Below are 14819 nucleotides of genomic sequence, written 5' to 3'. Positions count from 1 at the left end.
CTGCACTTTTTGTTTTGAGAAAATGCAAGTCTCAAAAGCTGAAATGAAAGTGAAAACAGGAAGTGTAAAGTTATTCACTATCAGAGAGGCCACTTCAGCTCAGCTACAGATGAAAGCTGGAGTGGAGGAAGTGAGTTTGTTGTGCGCTCTTTCAAGTGGAAAAGTGTCATCTGTTTTCTGTAAGTCTCTTTTTGTATTTTATATCTAGATAACAAACCTTAACATTCAGTGTGTCTTTGTGTGTGATCAGAACAGCTCTTACTGTCCGAGACAACTCTTTCCTGTTTTTTTTCAAGTTTAACAACCGAGGACAGTTTGGAAGGAAAAATGAACTCTGCGTACAGAAGACTTGATGACAGTAATGATTCAAACAAAAGGGTAAGACTACACCATGTATTCCCCCACCTTCTCTGTTTAGCCTGAGACATGTTTTCTCTTTATTTGTCTTCTACTTCTGTGTGTTGTCAGAGGTCGACCAGTTGTGTGACATTAGTTGTGGTTTTGGGCTGTCTGACGGCCTTGGGGATTGTGCTCGCCATCGTTGTGCTGGAGAGACCATCAACGTCTAAAGATCATGATACACTTCCTGAGGAGGATGGTTGGGGCAATTTTTCCACAGACCAGTGCAGGTACATGGGCACAATAGATAACGAGCTGTTGTCATAGCAAACAAAAACACTGAGTAATCTTGCACATTTTGTTTTTTACACAAATGTGTTTCAGATGCAGAAGATATATATCACACAAATTCTGTGATTAAAAACATTTTATTCAAGTTAAATATATTTTGTAAAAAGGAAAACTAAAATGTTTCCTGAGATTGTTTTGGTGACAACATTTTGTCTGTATTATTTACAGCTTGAGGGATGTGGGGAAGTTTTTAGCAAACTATTCAAGAGGAGGATCTCAAAACCTCCAGTATCTGCATCTTAAGACTTAATGATTCCCCTAATGGTTTCATGAATGATCATTTTCTGAATATTCCAAAGACGTCCGTCAACAGATGTCTTTGTTTATCTCTTAGCATGGTCCTCGTGGAGAGCATCCCTCGATATGTGAAGTATAAAGCCAATGTTACGTTCGGTATCCCTCTGGAAAAAGCCTGGAAAGATCTGATCTCGGTGGCAACACACCAAGTGGATGTGGTCTCTTTCTACTGGACTCTGACTGGGGATGACATCAGTGTTAACTCTTCTTCTGACAAACCTGTGAGTTGTCAACGAAAAACCCAAAGTCACATGCAAAGCCTCTTGATTGATCTGTTGAGAATGTCTATAATTCTGTCCGTCCTCTGCAGGGAAGGCAGATCCTGAAAGATCTTGAAGATTTGCCCTCCAGAAACGTCTCTGTGCGATTGCTGTACAGTGTTCCAAGTGTTCGAACAAACTCCACAGATTTAAAGATACTGAAAGAAAAAGGTTAGAAATGAATACTCAGTGTGTTTTCTACACTTATTGCACTATGTTCTGATTTATGATGTATTGTTTGCGTCAACTTCCCTAAACTCCAGACTTCATTTGTGTTACATGAAGGTGTTCAGGTGAGGAGTGTGAACTTTGGACGTCTTACACAGGGCGTCATGCACAGCAAGTTTTGGATCGTTGACAGAAAACATGTGTTTATTGGAAGCGCAAACATGGACTGGAGGGCTCTCACACAGGTAACACCAAAAATGTACTACTATGGAAGATTCATTCATTCATTGAAATCATTGTGAAACCGATGAGGGAAAACACTCAGACAATAATAGAGCAGACAGAAATACGTTCAGCCAGAGGCAAAAAAAAAACCACATCAAAGAAGGCTAGGAAAACAATAATAGAAGATAAGAATGAATCCGGAAAATGCATCATATTAAGAGGTAATGGCTTATTTTAAGTGTAAAAATATTGCCTGGCAGTTTCACAGTTAAGTTTTGTCTTTAGGTGAAGGAACTGGGAGTGGTCATCTACAACTGCTCCAGCCTAGCAAAGGACCTTCATAAGATTTTCCAGTCCTACTGGGTGATGGGACAGTCCAACAGCTCCCTGCCCCAGCCCTGGCCTCCAGAGTATGACACTGTCATCAACAAAGAGCACCCCCTGGTGGTGAAAACGGATAACGTCTCCAGCTTGGTTTACCTTGCAGTGAGTTCTTGAGGTTTCAGTTCCTTGTTACTTGTTACTGTTCTTCTGTTGTGTCTATTTACAAAGAAGTGCCTGCACAGCGTTAAGCCAGGAAAAACTCTAACTGCCAGCACATGCATGTCAGGTTTTATGGATTTAATGTTTGGGTTGTTTATTCATGTCACATCACAGGCTTCACCTCCATCATTCTGTCCTCCATCGAGGACTCAGGACCTGGAGGCTATTCTCTCCATCATCTCGGATGCCCAACGCTTTGTTGATGTAGCCGTCATGGAATATTTTCCCTCCATACGCTACGAAAAGCCTCAGAGGTGAACATGAACTACATAAGAACCCCCCCCCCCCCTCCCCGCCCCTCCCCCGAAATATGTGTCTCTTTTTCTTGAATTCTTCCCTTTGTATACTTTAATGCACAGATACTGGCCCTTCATCGATGATGCCATCAGGACAGCTGCATTTGAGAGAAAGGTTAAGATCCGGTTGCTGGTCAGCTGTGGGAGAGACTCTGATCCCAGCATGCTCCCCTTCCTTAAGTCTCTAGCCTCAATGGACAGCCCGCAACATGACATAAACATCCAAATAGTGAGACACTATACAGAATCTATGTTATCTTCTATGTGCAAACTTCTATTGTCACCACTGAATTTGCATTTCTCTTAACAGAAAGTTTACATCGTACCGGTGGGAAACCAGTCTGATATCCCATATTCCCGAGTTAACCACAATAAATACATGGTGACTGATAAAGTAGCCTATGTCGGTGAGCAACAGATTACTCTCTACATTGTTAAGTTCAAACTCAAAGAAATGATTGTGCATTCATGTGTCGAGCAGGCACTTTGCTGCCGGTCGATTGGTTAATAATCCACTGCATGATGTGGTGTTGTTCCTCAGGTACCTCCAACTGGTCAGGGGACTACTTTCTGACCACAGCTGGAGTGGGTCTGGTGATTTCCCAGCATGCTCCACACCCCGTATGGAAGACCAAGGCCCTGCAGAGCCAGCTCAGGGCCGTCTTTGACAGAGACTGGAACTCTGAGTTTGCTGTGCACCTCGCTGACTTGAAACACCACCCAGACTGTGCACTATCATGATAACAAAAACTCCTTTATACAAGTTACACATTCATTTATTTCACTATCAAGGTCTTATTCAAACAATAGATGTGATTTTTTTTTTTTTTTGCACAGTGATAGTGGAGGTGAAAGCAACTGAAAATGTTATTTTAGATCAAAAACGAGTTTCACTGGAAGTTTTAACACAGCCTCTTGTTCTAAAATATATTCAGTTTGTGAAAGGAAACAAGAAAAAATCATACTTACATGTTACTTAATTAACTTCAATAATCATTTAGTTGAACAAAAATGTTAAAATTGGTGACTTTAGATATGGTTAGCACTCTTTGTGCATTGTTTAAAATGTTGCAGGTTGCTCAATACAAAATGTAAAAGTACAACAATGTGAATACAATTTTGTTCATTAGTTGCACAGCTACTTTAAACAATGTGATATAACTGAAACCTTCCAAACCAGACTGAGACATTTCCTTATGTTTTGGCTCTTTTATATTTGAACACTGTTTGTAAGTGTTCAATGAGGCCTCACTTTATTTTACACTGAGCTGCGTGTAAAGTTTGCAATGCTCCTGACGTTTGTAAGCAGTAAAGAAATAAAAAAGCATTTTAGAGTTTTTTTTATAGTCACATAGATGAGTTTAAAACTAATTTCATTCATCTTTCTGCACAATGTAAAATATTTAATTTGATATGTATTATTTGATGAGTTTGATGAGAATTAAATTTAGATTTTTATTTAACTATCTTTAAAGAAGCCAATGAAAGTAACTATCATGTATTGTGTCAAAAGTAAAGTGGAACTTTATAGAAAGATGTAATAAAGTGCCAAAAGAATATATTACTTTAATTTTGTTCTTATGTCAGGAGATGTACATACTGCATGTAAAGCTGTGATGCTTAGAAATTGTGAAAGCATGCATGGCTCCTGTTACTTATAGCAGCACAAATAAAGTGTACAAAGAGCAGTGAACCAAAATATTTCTGAATGCATGTTGATGATAGACAATTTAGTCAGGAACTATTTAAATGTATCTATCTATCTATCTATCTATCTATCTATCTATCTATCTGTCCCAGACCTGTAGCCAGGAATTGAATTTTGAATAAATGTTTAATTATTGTTGAATAAGTATAAATAATTATAATTAGACGTAATACATCTACTATATATATAAATATATGTTTTTTTAAATGAGGGGGAAAAGTGCAAAAGGTCCCATGCATACATAGCACACACACACACACACACACACACACACACACACACACACACACACACACACACGTACACACGTACATACAAACATACACACACACACACACACACACACACACACACACACACGTACATAGACACATACTGCGTATGAGGGTTCTTACCTTGCCAGGGCAGGTCGGGTCCAGGACAATAATATTAAATAATTCATTCATTCATTCATAAATTCATAAATTCGTAAATTCATAAATTCATACATTAATACATTAATACATTAATCAATTAAATAAAAATATTAAATAATATAAGGATAATATTTACAGTCTATGGTCCAGGACAATAGTTTTTTTCTTTTCAGTTCTCCTCCCTGCCTCTAGGCGGCGCTGTGATGAACCGTCTCTCTCCGGGCTGTAGGCGCAGGGCGGGGCTCCGGCTTGTAGTACGTGTGCTTTACAGCAGTTAGCTTGGGACCAGGGAGCTAACGCTACAGTTCAATTGAAGTCAGAAATATGGTGCTACTTGAAAACGACTCGGTAAGACCAAAGCTCAAATTGTGAATAACTTAACAGCTTTACATTATTCATTTTGAACTACAAACTCCCGCTGTCAGTAAACTCTAGCTCATAGTCTAAACACTAAACATGTCGTCAAACTGACTCATTAGCCAACATGCTAACTGTAGGTTGAAGCTAACACTGAGTTTCGTCTTAAGTTAGTAAATATATCATCGAAATGACTGCTTTCTTATAGCCATAAAGTGGTCTATTTGACGTAAAGCCTCATGTAGCTTTACAAAAAGAGTATCAGATACATAGATGAACTACTATCGAGGTTCAGCTGTATTATTATTATTATTATATTATATATATATTATTATTATTATATTATATATATTATTATTAGACGACTTGATGAAGCTGACTTACTTAAACATGCTGTAGTTTTTAAATAAGAGTTTCTTTATTTAACGTTACAGAACTATGTACAATGTAACATAGTCTACTTTGTTCCTGTAACATCAACCAACTTAATAAAGCTTTTAAAAAAACATCTGAAGTTATGTTTTTAACCAAAAGAAAACATTAAGGGAAGGAGAGGGACAATACATTACTAATAATTGTGGGTTTAGTACTCCTTTATTGTTGTGATATAAAACAGGAATCTATATCATTTGATTTTTTTCTATCATCATATCCAAGTTCAAATTCTGGTATCATGAAAACCCATCCTCCAAGATGAACACTAAAACATTCAATCATGTATTTTTCTTACTTTTCTTCTTTGGGTGTGTTATATTAAACTGTATCAGGTGCTATTTATAAACTGGCAGATGATTGATTAATCAGTGTGCATTAGTGGAAAGCTTTTTTTGAAAAGTAACACGAAAGAAGAAAGATTGATGATTTATAAAGGACTGATACAAAAAAGAGGTTAGGGTGTAAATAATTGTTTGTTCTGTTTTCTAGTTCCTTACAGAGCTCACACGGCTCTTTCAGAAGTGCAGAGCATCTGGCAGTGTTGTCATCACACTAAAAAAATGTAAGTAGATCTCACCTGAGTTTTAACTATCACCATTAAAGTTTAGTTTGTGTGTATTTCCTTTTTAATAATTGAATAACTTGATTGGAAATGTTCTTTTTTTTTTTTACAGACGATGGGAGGGTGAAGCCAGTTCCTCGAAAGGGTCAAACGGAGTCATTTGAACCAGCAGACAACAAATGTCTCATTAGAGCATCTGATGGCAAGAAGAAAATTAGCACAGTGGTGAGCTGGGTGTTTCTTTTTTTTAAATTAATTTTGAGTTTAATATTATTTGTTTTAAATGGCATCTTTTCCATTCCAGGTCAGCACAAAAGAAGTAATCAAGTTTCAAATGGTAGGTTGAACTTTTTGATGTTCTTAAATAGGTCTAGTTGATCTTCTCAACGACTTGTTGAATGTTTTCTCTTGTTATCAAGTACTCTTTTCAATGATGAATGAGCTGTTAAAACCTAATCAAAAACTCACTCTTCTCTTTAAAGGCATACTCCAATCTCCTCAGAGCTCACATGGATGGACTTAAGAAGAAAGATAAGAAAAGCAAAAGCAAGAAAACCAAAGCCACCCAATGAGAAACAGACTCTTACACATAAGCTTGGGTACCTAAACTGACCTGTACTATCTGAGGGGATGGGAAAGGCCTCTACTTGGTCTGTTGTCCCACCCCAGCTTACTTCCTGTTCACCTGAAGCCTCAAACACTGTTCATCCACCAGGTGACTGCTTTGATATCACGCCATCGTTTGCATGGTTATGTCTCATCCTCAGCTGCTCATTGGCATCGGTGATCTGGAACAGAAAAACCTGAGGGTTTCTCATAAATCATACAGGAAGAAGTCAGCTTTATTGAAACTTCACCACTTCTGCTTCAGAACCAGGTCATCAACAAGTGGAGTCGAATCCATGGAGCCCAATCATTAGCTGCCTTTCATACTATTTAATTGTTAAGAGTCCCTATTTATGTTATGTTGACAGCTGACCTGTTGGATGTGCTGCCATATTTTAATTTTTACGGGGTCTCAAGAATAATGTTCAATATTCCAGTCAGTGGATTTATAATTTTTCTTCTTTGTGAGTATTTTTTTTAATTTAAAAAAATAATTAAAATGATTGTTTAACTGCTTTTTAACAAGGGACAAAAACAGATCAGATTTTTCTTCAATTAATCTTACTTGGTGTAGGAGATATAAATGTCCTTATTCTTTTTAAAACAAATGATCTTTTCTCTTTTTTTGAACCAGCATGCTGGGGACACTGTAAACATTGTGAAGAAATTCAAACAACAAAGGTTCAAACTCGTGGATTTACTGAAAAGCATATTTGAGTTATGAATACAGAGACAAAGTATCGGCTGTAATTCTATAAGGTCATTTCTTTTTTTTATCACAAGGCAGGTTTAAGTGCAGCCAGTATATTTTGTCAACCCTTTGTATTGTCTCGTCATCCTCCTGAATCCTGCAGAGGAATTTAAGTTCAGCAATAAAGTGCTTTGTTAAAAGTCATTGAACTTTTGTTGTTGGTCGTGATACAGTAGGAAACAATGACTGTGGTGAACATGAGTGATGTAGAAAAGAAGACAATAAATACACTATATACACAAACACATTTCTGTGCAGAACTGGTAAAACAGTCTTGATATTTGGTCGAGAGGAGAAGCGTCTCATAGCGCCGTGTTGCTCTTCTCTGGCCTGTCCTTTGGGGAGAGGGTAAGGAGGTGCTGCCGCTTGCTCTCCTCTTGGTATCCCTGCCTCATGAGGCCCGTCACATACTGGAACATGGTCTGGATGGAAATGATAAATATTCTTAATGGACATGGACAAAATTGTTTTACTATCATCTAGGAAAAAGAAACAACGGCCCTCCCAATCTTCTGCATACATCCAGGGCCTTAAAGAAACACCTCTGTATTTTGTCATACACAAATATGCACATACCTTAGATTAAAAAATAAGAAACAAAAACTATTGGACATGGAAGAAAAAGTCAGACGATGAAGATACTAAATAGTCAGCTCTTGGACAAAGACCGGTGCACATGTTACTACAATTTTGTGTTTGGTTGAGTGAAACATTGACCTCTGTAAGAAGAAGTGAAGACCTAAATGTAATATTAGAATAACTGGGATTTTACTACCTACTGTTGGAACTACACAAAAATATAATTATGTAATAATTCCTTGCACTTCAAGAGGGTTCTCTGCTGCCATTCGCTGCTCGGGCCCTGTACGTACGTCCTACGTACAGCCTGTACAATCAAACAGGCTGGTACAGTTTAAAATCTTGAAACTACTGTATGTGTTCAATGAATTAGATATATTTAAAATTGAAATGTTATGTTTAAGTATATACATGTATACATTTGTTTTCTTTTTGAAAATAAATCAACATATCGTGTTAGGATGGGATATCATAGATTTAAATTAAAAACTCCAAAATATCACCACTAGAGGTCAGTGCAGCAAGCTAATGGAAGCAGTTGGACAAAGATGAATGGGGCCCTTATAATCAAATAATGTAATTTTACGTAAGATAATTGTTACAGCTCCTACATCCTGTGACACTGGTGTCATGCTCCACATCTCTTTCTGGAGATCTTAAGTGACATAACATGATGTGACAGAGCCATGTGCCATCTTCTCAATATGCTCATGAATGGTTCAGTGGCATGGAAGTTTTACATCAGTCAGGCTTGTGTCACTCTGGTTTCCATCTTGACATATCAAAAAATATGTCTGACAGTGATGTGAGCTGGACACACAACGCTGCTGCTTGCTGGTTTTGCAAACATCAGGCTTTTTTTTTTTTACACAGAAAGGTTTGCTACAAAAGTCCCTGATTATCTCACAAAGGCCATACGAATGATTCCCCTCACCTTCCATGCCTCCTCTAGCTCGGCCGTCCACCTCTCCTTCAGGATTGGCTGCACGGCGCTGATGAATTCTGCGCCGACGTACTGGAAAACAGTTGTGTGGGATACTTCATGACGTACATGTGTGAGTTGGTAACTTGGCTATTATCCACTGAATGTATCACTCCTTTGTTACTATTGTTAGTTACAAAAAAGGTGTTTCCATTTTTCAGTCATAAGAATGTGACACTTCATTCATTGTTCTAATTTTAGACGCCTCAGTTTAATGGTGAATCTGATAAAGAGCTACAGTATCATTAAGAATGAGAATACACTGTTCTATGAAAAAGCAGCATCACAAAACAGTCTTTGTTCAACTCTGCTTGAATCATTGGGGTTCTTACACTGTAGTACTTAGGAGGGGCGTTGTAATGATAATGGCTTTTTCCTAGCTCCAGAGCCAGAGCTTCCAGTCTGTCCAGCTGGTCCAGTCTAGCCACACTTTTCTCGATAAAAGACATCACCCTGAAAGAGAAGAGGGCAGGGGGAGACTCAGGATGGCCACCAAGCCCCATCGATCCACTGGTGAAATGCAAATTAGCAGCAGGTAACTATAAAGTGATACACCTCTGTGTTTTAAAGGAATATGACACTCCTATATGTTGAAAGCCCAGAGAAGCTCACACTTGTAGCAAAATAATAATAATTTGCACAATTCTTCATTCTTATCCCCATGATTACATTTTTGTTCCTGCAAAAAAAACGTAACACACAATATGAGTTTCTTTAGTTTGTTCAGGTATGTCGCTAAACTGCAGAGTGCATGAGAGACAGTTTTGAAGATGCTTATTGAGCTAAAGGTCAGGCTTGGTTAAAATCTCTCCTCTGTGTCTCTGTGATACATAAGGTCCCTGAGTGCTGGGTTGTGGTGAGGGATGACTCCTGTGATGCCATGCTGTCTTTATGCACCTTCAGCTCCTCAGACAGGAATCAACTACTTTGCGGGTATGGAGGAGCACAGTGGGGCTTGATTCACCCTGGGAAACAGCCCACAAGAGGCCATGATTGCAGCTACAAGCTCTGTCTGCTGCCCATTATAATGATGTGACAGCCTGAGGTGTGTAGCAATGGCATTTGTGCCTTGTACTATGTGCAATGTATTATTGTTCCTAAAAAAAAGGATAGGAGAAGCTTGGAAAATAGTTAATTACCTGAAAAATAATAGCATCAATTTCTTCCACAAGAAAGAGACCGAACAAACAATGTATAAGTATTTTCTGATATCCACTGGTGCCACACAGCTCCATTGTTGTGTGATTTTAGGATCACATCAGTAAGCCACACTGTTTATAAATCTGCAATAACGTGGTCACTGTAGTTCATTTTGAGTTAGTCATACATACTCGGTCCTGCTGCTGAACACACTTCTCAGTAAAGGAGTGATTCCCAAAACGTATGACCTTTTACCTGAACATAAAGGGTTACCTGGAAGTGGCTCTGCTGCTGTCATCACTTCAACTGACCAATTCAACAATCATTGTCTTAAATTGTAAAATATTCAGTTTCACACATTAGTGACAGTGATTGGTAAAATTCTGTATCTTCAATTCTAGCAAGAGTAACAAATGTATATTCATCCGCAGCGAAAAAATAGTCCCTGCAAAATGCACAATTTACACCTGTTTCAAGTTATATTTTCATAGAAATATTGTGCACAGCCTTTCAGGTATTTCTTCTTCTTTTTTTTTTAGTTTAAGGTCGTCATAATAGAACACAAGCAAATGATTGACTGCTATGATTGGACCTTTGTGTAAACAATGCCAGCGGGTGACGTCTTTTGTCCTCATGGTGCTGATGAGCTGATGATGTTTTTATGAGGTGCAGAGTTGTGTCTGACCGTAAGCCGTGTGCTCTTAGTTCCCGGCTGGTCCGTAACCTCTCCAGGTCCTCCACGTCTCGAAACAGGAAGAAGACGTCCTTACATTCAGGATGGGTCTCAAACAACCTGTTTGCAAGAAATACACATGTTCATCCGTTCATTCATTAATAGAACAGAACTATTCACAAACAAAATAATACAAATAATGATAACAGTCACATCCAAAGGCAGATACGTTTGTTATGATAGTTTGAAACTGACCCATAGGAACAGGCAGTTTTAATTTAGGTTGTTAAGTGTTCCATATGAATGCAGCAGACAATGAGCAGTTTTTCCAAATTAAGCGTTCAAGCATCAGCCAATTACCAGAGCATGTAGAGTGTTGAATATGAGACTGGCTTAACAAAGAGGTAATATGGTAGCATTTAGCCAATTAAGGCTTTATGAATAAATAAAAATCTCACTGTGAGAGGTGCCCATCCCACCTTTCCATATTAAATGATGAGTGAAGTACCCGTAACCTGTAATGAATCAGAGAGTTGAATGATAAATTGAATCTAGGGCTTTAAGAGTGGAGACGGAGGACCAACCAGATTCAAAAATATCTATATTCAGAGACTTTCCATGCTTTGTCTTTTCAAAGTGGTGATATTCAAACCGTGGTCTGCGATGTCTGTACAGCTCACATGTGAGAATCTGCGATCCTGCTGTCATTCATTCTCACAGTAAAATAAACCGAAACACCCTGAGTTTCCAAACTGAGATGACATTTCCCCTGGAGTTTGGGACACTTAACACTCAGACACTCCTGTATTCACATTGCTGCAGGTAAACCTCAGCTCGTCAGCATTTGGACCAGATGCGTCTCTCTCTCATCTTTCAGCTATTGTCTCCACTCTGGACTGAAAATGGAGATCTGATAGTGCTCTTACTCTGTTTCATATCATCTACATCCTGCAGATGCAATCAGGCCACGGTGGATCTATGAGTCTGCTAGCCAGGAAATCTATACCATCATTAACCCACTTCATGCTGCCAGAGCAGGGATAACGTATTTTTGTTTACATCGAGCTACTACTCAGGCCAGAAGTTTTCTCTTCCTGATCTAACATAAACCCATTTCATTTTTCTCAAATCTCCATCTGAGGTATTGTAATTAGCCTTGCTACCACACTGTGCAGTCCCCTCCTCTTGATGTGGGCTGTATTGTGCTCTCAATGAGATGCAAGGCCTAATGTAATTCAGCTTTTCCAGTATGAAGTGAGTGAAAGAAAATGAGAAGGTAAAATAGGGTGACGGCAGGAATATAAAGGCTATGAGGATACTGTGAAGAACATGCACAATGCAGAAAGGGTCTCTGCCCGAGTGCAGCTATTACTTCAACTTATTTGAATTTGGTGGAATACATACTGTATATAAATGATTCTTGTTATTGTTCTTTCTGAGTCATGTATTTGTACATCTGAAACATAGAGCGGAGTCCTCATGAATAAATGCACTAGCTATCTATAACATGTGTCCTCCCTGATAGATGGATGAATGGAGGTGTTGGAGAAGTGATGCAAGCTCTAATGGCTGCTGCAGGAACAAAAGTGGCTCTGCGCCCTTTGACAAGTAGAGCGCTCTATTGAAATGCAATATATACTGACGTAGACTCAGAGCCCTTGTTATACAGACAGAATGTGAGTGTCAATCCAGGCCTCTTTATGTTTTACATTTGATAGTGCTTAAATGACACTGACTAGAAAACACATTTTCACATGACTATTTCACAGTTTTCCGATCTCATGTCGGCCTTTTCTTATAATTGTGAAAACCCATTGTTTGGTAAATTACTTTTAAAGTGTATTTTAATTCTATTAAAAGTCGTAGTACTCATTTAGCCTATCTTCTCACTGTGAATAGCATCACGTTACATTGATGAGAAAAAAAGGAAGAAAAGCTCTTTGTTTTTCCATCTCCACCACTTTTGTCACAGCTGCACCATAGAGCGGGCACAGAGCTGTTGTTTTTGTTCCATTGTGTGTACCAATTCAGAACATGCAATCATGCAATGCATATGCAATCAATGCAGCACTATGTAGCTCATTTGGAATTTCAATTGACATTATTCAGAGGTTGTTTTCATGACAATTTTTGGCACCAACAGTCTATTATTCAAATAATCTATATGAGATAGAGCAACTTCCCCTTTTAAAAGAATAGGATCTGTTCAATTCAAAGCGAACCCACTACAGATATCAGGCGATTTCCATTTGCTGTTTTACTGTAATGATAAGTGTACAGTCATGAGTTACAACCCCTGACATGCTGGTTGCCCCTGACCGACAAGAGGCCAATGTGTTTCCAGGCTAACATGTTATGGTCAATCTCTTCAAGTGTTGGGGTCGCCCAGGGGACACAATGCATTCATTTGGCTTGTAGCCATGAGCCTGCTGGCTTCTATACTGTACATCCAGCAGCCTCTCTGCATCACCAAGGGTCTCTGCATATGTTTGATTTCTTTGCCAAAGGCCAAACAATTTTCCCTGCACACAGTTCATCATACTAATTGATCACATTTATTTTCCTGATGGATGATGCCCTTTAATTGTCTGGCAGACCAGGAGCTGTGTAGAATAAGCCTATTATGTAATGTGGTTAAGATGTGATATGAAGTGATAAGAGAAGGAGGAGAAGGAGGAGGAGGAGGAGGAGGAGGAGGAGGAGGGTAACTCTGCTCCAAGCTCTCAATGGAAAGCATCAGAAGAGAGAGGGGATGCTAGAAGATCTCTGAAGACGATCTGCAGACCTCTTTGCATTGCCGACAGGCCAGAAAACAATACAGGAGCTTCTTTGAAAAGTCTGATAAGGTTTAACTGAGAAACTTAAACGGCAGAAAATTCAATAACACGATATACAATGTGATTAACAATCCGGATTTATTTTGTGTCCAGGATTACTTTTGGCTGCAAACCTAGGCTATTAAGTGCGCAAATATCTGACTTACTGCTGTTTTATAGCTAACAAACATCAATATGACATTTTAACAAATCACTCTAAAGGCCACTCAATGTAAACTAATAACACAATAGGAATAAATTGTCAACAATGATATTCTTACCAAAAAGGAATTAACTGTTTAATTGAAAGATATTTTGACACCCAAGAAAAACTGTAAAAGTGCAGATGATGTGAATCTTACCTGACGAACATAATAATTCCAACTTTAGCTATATCGTCCCGGATAACTTTCCACGACTCCTTGATCATCTGAATTTGATCCCCGCTGGGACAAACAGCAGAAGCGGCTGCATCTGTGTTTCTCTCTCCAAACTCCGCTTTTGCAGCCAGACCTGATATTGCGCAGCCCATTCTTCATATATTAATGCTAGACTATAAAAATTATTATTATTTTCTTATTAATTGCAGAATCCAGGTAAAGGGCGGTTCATTGAATTTGTGCCAGATCTGATGCTGCTGGCATCTGGTCAAAGTGCGCGACTCCAAATGCGTCCTGAATGAAATCCTCTGTTCTGTGTTAGGATTATTGTCAAATAGCGGAGCAGTCAGGCAGGGTGCATGTTCTGGTCGTTGGTTCAAAATAAAGGTACTGCAAGCACGGAGCACATTGAAAGGGGCGTTCAGTGGCTTTAAAGCTTTTATGTTGAAGGACAGCATAGCGACTTCCTGTGACTTGACGTAGGTTTTCAAGGCGAACAGCGCGCGAGCAACGTGAAAGAGCGCTTGGTAACCTGGGTCACATACATACTGTGGGCTATTGGGTCATCTCCATGAAAAAAATACATTTAGGAAAGACAGAAAAAAAGGAGATAAATGAAAACAAAAGCAATGCCAGACGTGGCAATCTTATAATGACTGCCTGATTGTTAAGCAAACCTGCTGTGAGGAGTTGTTTTTTACTGGTCAGAACACAGACTCAAAATAATAACGATCCAACAAAAGAAAATAACCACCAGCTACAAGATTGATCAGTCCAAGAATGATTATTAATAATACCTGTCACTGGTGCCATGGGGGGTCAGACAGAGGATTTTCACCTTTTTATACATTTTCCAAATATTCACAATAAGACAAAAATTTCATTCTTAAAATATACAGCACGATGCTGGAAGTTTTTTTTTTAATTCTTAGAAA

General features: G+C 38.7%; 3 protein-coding genes across 3 annotated transcripts; 2 read left to right on the top strand and 1 right to left on the bottom strand.

Moving 5' to 3' along the window:
• Positions 1–64: 64 nt before the first annotated feature.
• On the top strand, positions 65–4167 carry LOC132993660 (5'-3' exonuclease PLD4). Its single transcript, XM_061063604.1, has 11 exons — positions 65–179; positions 297–378; positions 469–629; positions 1025–1208; positions 1298–1418; positions 1533–1660; positions 1926–2126; positions 2298–2437; positions 2543–2708; positions 2790–2886; positions 3021–4167. Exons 2-11 carry the CDS (start codon positions 328–330, stop codon positions 3218–3220), a joined length of 1449 nt encoding a protein of 482 aa, XP_060919587.1. The 5' UTR covers positions 65–179; positions 297–327; the 3' UTR covers positions 3221–4167.
• A 648-nt stretch (positions 4168–4815) lies between these two features.
• On the top strand, positions 4816–7458 carry srp14 (signal recognition particle 14). Its single transcript, XM_061062910.1, has 5 exons — positions 4816–4951; positions 5885–5957; positions 6070–6182; positions 6262–6294; positions 6440–7458. The coding sequence occupies exons 1-5, from the start codon at positions 4928–4930 to the stop codon at positions 6527–6529; spliced, it is 333 nt and encodes a 110-aa protein (XP_060918893.1). The 5' UTR covers positions 4816–4927; the 3' UTR covers positions 6530–7458.
• On the bottom strand, positions 7246–14212 carry xgb (x globin). Its single transcript, XM_061062909.1, has 5 exons — positions 13867–14212; positions 10701–10808; positions 9208–9328; positions 8828–8908; positions 7246–7736 (listed from the first exon to the last, which is right to left on the bottom strand). Exons 1-5 carry the CDS (start codon positions 14034–14036, stop codon positions 7617–7619), a joined length of 600 nt encoding a protein of 199 aa, XP_060918892.1. The 5' UTR covers positions 14037–14212; the 3' UTR covers positions 7246–7616.
• Between the last annotated feature and the right edge of the window lie 607 nt (positions 14213–14819).

This window comes from Labrus mixtus, chromosome 18 (genome assembly GCF_963584025.1).
Source record: "Labrus mixtus chromosome 18, fLabMix1.1, whole genome shotgun sequence".
Taxonomy (NCBI): domain Eukaryota; kingdom Metazoa; phylum Chordata; class Actinopteri; order Labriformes; family Labridae; genus Labrus; species Labrus mixtus.
Note: the sequence above shows the minus strand (reverse complement) of the source record. Positions and strands in the feature narration are given on the sequence as shown.